Source organism: Xylocopa sonorina, chromosome 3 (genome assembly GCF_050948175.1).
Source record: "Xylocopa sonorina isolate GNS202 chromosome 3, iyXylSono1_principal, whole genome shotgun sequence".
In the NCBI taxonomy this organism is placed as follows: domain Eukaryota; kingdom Metazoa; phylum Arthropoda; class Insecta; order Hymenoptera; family Apidae; genus Xylocopa; species Xylocopa sonorina.
In genome coordinates, this window is record NC_135195.1 from 9,003,681 (window position 1) to 9,010,116 (window position 6,436).

Sequence of the window (6,436 nt, forward strand, 5' to 3'; positions counted from 1 at the left end):
TTAATCTAGAATTGATATTATATAAAATAAAATGTTAAATAATTGCAATATAAATTTCATTTACTGAATATTGTCTTAAAATTGTAATATAATAATATTTGATTTTTTTAAGAAGTTGTATGGAATAAGGTAAAAATTACTGGGGAATACCCTTGCTTTGGCATTCATCCTTATATACAGAACTCTCTTTAGAACGTGTATAATTATCTGAAAATTAAAAATATGATTATTTTCATAATTTGCGCTTTTATAAATTGCATATCCTTATCATATAGTGCAGAAAATATTATATTAATTCTTGCTGACGATTTGGACATATTTCTTGATGGCATGGTAAATATAAGAATAGAAGAAAAGTAGTTGGTAAAACAAGCAGACAGAATCTAATTAATAATTATTTTTAGATACCAATGAAAAATACATTAGATCTAATTGGAAGCCGTGGTATGACGTTTTCAAATTGTGTATGTAGAAATTTTATTTCAGAATGAAATGGTCATTAGAAGTATATAAATGTAATTAATCAGAAATATTTTTTTTAACAATTAGTTTGTTGCTTCTCCTATTTGTTGCCCAAACAGGGCATCAATTTTAACTGGAAGATATCAACATAATCATTTGGTAGTAAATAATTCTGTTAGTGGAGGTTGTAGCAGTGTCGAGTGGCAAAAGCTGCAGGAACCCAATACATTTGCAGGATATTTGAAAAGGGAAATGCTTTATACAACTTTTTATGCTGGAAAGTATTTGAATCAGGTATATATATGAAGCATAACGAATTGTAATTAATTTTATATAAAAAGAAATAACAGTAAAGTATAACAAATATTTTCATTAAGTATGGCAGCAAAATAGTAGGTGGACCCGCTCATGTACCAATAGGATGGGATTGGTGGGCTGGTCTAATTGGAAATTCAAAATATTATAATTATTCCTTATCTATAAATGGAACTGAAAAAAAATTTGGAAATAAGGAGTCTGAGTACCTCACTGATGTAATTGTAGGTATAAAAGAAATGTTTATAATTGCTTCCTTATTATGGTATCATCAAAATTATTTTCTTTCAGAGTGAATTGGCTACAGATTTTATTCAAACTCGTCAACCAAACAATCATCCCTTTCTTATGGTTTTAGCACCACCTGCACCTCACTCACCTTTTACACCGGCAATGAGACATATTGACAAATATAAAGGTGTAAAAGCTAAAAGAACACCTAACTTTAATACACAAACACAAGTGGTACAACATGTTTTACTCAAATTTTTGTGTTATAAGGAACCTCTTGCATAAGAGACTATTAAACTATATTATTTAACAGGATAAGCATTGGCTAGTACAAAGGGGACCATCTCCACTTCCTGATGATCTGTTGCCTACATTAGATGATATATATAGAAGAAGATGGGAAACATTGTTGGCTGTTGATGAACTTGTCAAAAATGTATACCAAATTTTGAAACTGCAGAATCTTCTGAATAATACTTACATTATATTTACATCTGATAATGGATATCATATTGGTAATATATTTTGTTTAATCAAATAGGAGTTGAAAATCTTTTACTTGAATCACACATATTGTTTTATAGGTCAGTTCAGTATGCCTATAGATAAACGTCAACCATATGAAACAGATATTAGGGTACCATTATTGGTACGAGGTCCAGGAATTGAACCATCAAAAATCTCTGCACCTGTCAGTAGTGTTGATTTATTTGATACAATTCTAGAAATAGCTGGCATACGACGTCCGTCAGATGGGACTTCTATTTTAAAAAAAATAATGCCAGAAGATAGAACTCTTTTAGTAGAATATAGGGGAGAAAAGTCTAGAAATATTCCATCGTCAGGTTGTCCGACTGATTATGACGCGAATGTTGCAGTATGTGTTGCATATATTAATATAGAGAGAGATATTATTTCTAATATATTATTGTTAAAAAATTTCCCCATTTTTATAGTTATGCGCAAAAGACATGGCGTGCAAATGTCAAGATGCTGTAAATAATACTTTCAGTTGTATACGACGCGTATCTGCAGACTTCAATAATATTTTTTGCATTTTTGAAGACAACAAGGTATTATTAATAAACAATTGTGTATTATTAAGGTAATTTCTAATAACATTAGTCATTCATCTTCCAGCATTACATTGAAGCATATAATGTAACTATAGATCAATATCAAATGGAAAATATTGGATACAGTATGAAGCGTCATCATAGATATAGATTTAGGAAAAATCTTAAGAAAATGAGCGTTTGTAAAAATGAAGAATGTATCGTGACAAATATGGAAAATATATATGTATAAATATCAATTTATTATAAATCTCGTTAAGTGTATTTTTAAATTTATTATTTTATGTATTTTTGAGTTATTATTTTATACAATTGATGTATTGTTTCCTAAATAAAGTGAGTTCACTTATTGGTAAATCTTTTTTACATTTACTATATTCATGAGGATGCGGGAATACGAGCCATTAAAAGTTAGGAACGCTGACGGCTGTCTTATTTCGAATTACTGCATTTATGGAAATCGCGGGCGAGGAATACGCTGCGAATCTGGATATAAGAATAACTCGTCTTGCTTCCCGGGTACCTTAGGCAAACTGTTTTCTTAGCAAATATTTTTATTAAAGCCCCGCGGTTCGAATATCTGAATAGCAATCGCGTCATTCGAGGGGGGTAGAGGGAAAGAGAAGCTGAACGAAGGCAGAACGCGGAAATATGCTCCTGCCATATCCATAAATTTAATCTATTTAAACGTTTCGAATTGTCCCAGGATTTTTGAAATAAAAATGGAATTACGCAGTTATCCTATAATTATTTACATTCCGTAATGCAAAGAATGTAAATAGCAGCTAAATAGTAATGGGAGGACTTTCATCTTTAACGAAATATATAAATAATAGCGTTCAAATTTTGGCACGTATAGATATACTGAATTCTTCTGAACCCAAACGATGAGGGCAACTACAAAGTGCCCTGATTCGCTCCTTTCAGTGTCAAGGACCGTAAAGAGACATCCTTTCACGTTGCATAAAGGAACGTTGAAATGTTTGTACACTCCACGTTAACCGCTCTACAGCCCATTTAATCGTTTGCACAGATGCTATTCGAGGACAATATGGTATTCTTAGAATCATACGGAAATTCAAATAAAGTGAAAATATGCATGCATTGGGATCAATTATCTCATTACATTTCCCCGGTTTTCTAATTAACGCTGATCAAATTTGAATCGATCTGAAGAGTAATTCAGTAATAAATTTTGTCTCATGAAATATTTTATAGCAAAATGTTAAGAATAAATTTTACCTTAGGATTAATATTATCGAAGAGTACAGAGGAATTTTTTAGTTTAGCTATGACACAGTGCATTTCACTCGAAAAGAGCGCACAGCTGAAAATGCAGCATTGAAAAACGGAGTTTGCGGGTGTTTCAGGTAAACAACATGAATCCCGGTTCGATCGACCGGATGGAGGGATTAACAAGCCTCGGTATGAATTGTGAAGTCGTTACATCGTCACTGAGACGTGTAAGTCGGCTTGCGAAAAGTCTTCTTTTTTTTCTTCCCTCTCTCTTTATTGATCGTCGGAGCGAGTGATCGCTTCCTTGTGCATTAGGATCAATGGCTTTCGTTGGCTTCCGAGTTTTGGACTTTAGATTTTCTACCCCCCGGGGATTTCGGTTCAATTCAATTTTTAACGACTCGTACCGTGAAACGAATCGCCACGATCGATCGGTCAGTAAAACTTTCGCAAAGCTTCATTTGCGTGCACACCGTCGGAGGTTTCCTCGCTAACCGAAAGAATGTCCAATACTCATTAAAGAATGCCAAATGTTGTTCAAACCGAGAATTTTTACATACTGCTTATAGTACATGGAACTATTCGAAATATATATTTTCTACTAGACTTCAATTTAACACTGTAATCCGTCGTAAAAATTGTAAAACGTTTACTTTTCGCCTTGTCGTTACTCTTTCGATTGTTTTACTCCTTTATTCATTCCCTTCTCACGGTGGACGCTAATATGAAAAACATAAATTTGCATCGGGTACTTTACCGAATCGGAAACCAATCAGCCACGAACTTCCCCCGCTAAACTTGATCGCAGCTTCGTTGAATCCTCATTAAAGATTCGCGAATTAAATTCTGCACGCTTGGAAGAATATTCTATCAGTTCTCTGTAAGTCAGATTTCTCTGCGTTAAATTAACTTATAACTTCAAATATTCACGGTATCAATTATGATCACTGCGTATAACATGTTTTGCATTATTTACTTCTACTTTGACAATATTACGAAGGAATATATCTTTGATTGTCCTTGTTAAAAATCATTCTACTGATCGAAAGGAGAAAAAGAAGTTCGATTTTCACGTGCCTCAATGATCCTACTTGCCTACTGAAAGGAAGCAGATACAGAAGGAGTGTCAGTATCCCTAATTGAAGATAATTTCAATAGTATTAAGTTTCACGACCGATAATAATAAAAGCACGGGGCTCGCATTACGGGACCGCTTATCCGGACAACAGTAGTCAAATCAAACACGAAGCTATTAACTAGGTCAACATTTCGAGGCTGGGGTACTTAGTCCCGACTACTTGGTACCTTCGCCAGCGAGCCGCGCGTCCTGTATATGTATCTGCACGTATGTACACGAACCATGAATTCCACGGTGAACAAGAGCAAAGCAGCCGTGTCGGACGGTCTTAAATAAATATCTAATGTGCAAGGGTAGCACTGGCCCCCGTTGCCCCCGCCAATATTGTTTTAGGCACAGCCCTCGGGTTGGCGAAGTTTTGTAACTCGAGAAACGAGCGCCACTCGTCTCCGTAACGGACAAGATACCAATAGGTGTTGGAAGATCTTATAGTCGAGTATTACTTAAGCTCTCGAGATATCCTGTCCACTACTTTTGTTCCTGTATCCTGCAACGTAACATCCATCGTCCTGCGAACCAGGCAGCTGTCAATCTCCCTACTTCCACGATCGCGCCTACGCCTTCGATTTTTATATTGAACATCTCCGCAAAACAATAACATTTCTACGTCCAATGTAACTTCAAGTTGCGTATAAATTAGTAGCACCGTGTCGGATCAAAAATCTGTTTTCATCGATACATATTTTTCTAACAAAATTCAGACAGGGAGGTCCCTCTGCGGATGTCCCTTCTGTGTAGCTTTTTCTCGCGCGAGCGAAACACTTCTCGATAAACACCGCGCGTATATCAATTCGCGCTGTCTTCTTCTGTTTCCTGTCCCATCCGGTGTAAGGTTCGTTTCTACCGGTATTTGTCACAGGAATAATTAACACGGAAAGTGCTACCCACTCGTTCGCTCTTTCCCTCGTTTTTTCTAAATATAGAACACCTCTACATCGGCACTGACTCACAACTGTGTTCACAGTCGGCTACTGAACCCCTTTGCTCATGCAACCCTTATTACCGTGTCGCAGCTCGGTTAGCGCGAGCGGGTTAATGAAAAGCTCGAGCAAATATAGAATTTCTCGTAAAAACTACAAATTACTGCTGTGTTGAGTGCATAGCCGCGTGCAACGTACTTCGTCCTCTCCCCGTTCTCTTTTCTTTCCTCAATTATACAAGGGTATAATACGCGGGAACGGAAAATAATAAAATGTTCCCGGGCGTATTTCGAAGATCGCGTCGGGATTTTATGAGGGAGAGTTAGCAGGACCGCGCGCAAAATGAAACGCTACTCGAATATGTCCGAGTTTCGTGGATTTTTTCTCCCTGTTTCGCTTAAACGACCGAAATGAACAGGCCCGTAAAGTTTTTAATTTCAGAAGAACCATGCTACCACTACCGCGAATAGACCGTTAAAAAAGTGGCGGAAACGTTCGTTTGATAAAGGAAAGCGAGGACGATTAAAACTAAAGACGCGTATCATATGTGATTTATTATTTTAATTAATACTACCATTTGTTGATAGATTTCGTTAATCTTCGATAACCCCATCGAGTCAGCCAGTCTGATCGTTTCTGTTCCTTTCTCTGCTGAATAATTTAATCTCAAAAAGATTTGTCAGACGACTTAAAGCGACTTCTTTCCGATGAACAATTGATCAAATGAATTACGAGTGTCAAAGCGACAGCTAGTTCCTATAACTTGAACCCCTGCTCGGATGACCTACCTTCCCTCTGTCCAGACGCGCTCAAAGAGCGGTGTATCTCACGCGAATCAGGAGACGAACGCGTTGCCGGGTTATCTCGCATTATATTATTATACTCGTGGCTCGTGTTTGTCAGTTTAAAACCAGGAGCCATTAGCAGGTATTATTTTAGCCGTGATCCACCGTTAGCGGGAACAATGGCGTCACTACGGACTACGTCCCACGATATTAAATGAGGCGAAGTGATACATTTCGAGGGGATAGTCGAGCAAATAGGGATGATGCGGTGAC

General features: G+C 36.6%; 1 protein-coding gene across 1 annotated transcript; it reads left to right on the forward strand.

Moving 5' to 3' along the window:
* Nucleotides 1–189: 189 nt before the first annotated feature.
* LOC143422062 (N-acetylglucosamine-6-sulfatase) lies at nucleotides 190–2,317 on the forward strand. Its single transcript, XM_076892422.1, has 9 exons — nucleotides 190–333; nucleotides 405–464; nucleotides 550–756; nucleotides 840–1,001; nucleotides 1,069–1,242; nucleotides 1,322–1,523; nucleotides 1,593–1,885; nucleotides 1,965–2,081; nucleotides 2,149–2,317. Exons 1-9 carry the CDS (start codon nucleotides 223–225, stop codon nucleotides 2,314–2,316), a joined length of 1,494 nt encoding a protein of 497 aa, XP_076748537.1. The 5' UTR covers nucleotides 190–222; the 3' UTR covers nucleotide 2,317.
* The last annotated feature ends 4,119 nt before the right edge of the window (nucleotides 2,318–6,436 follow it).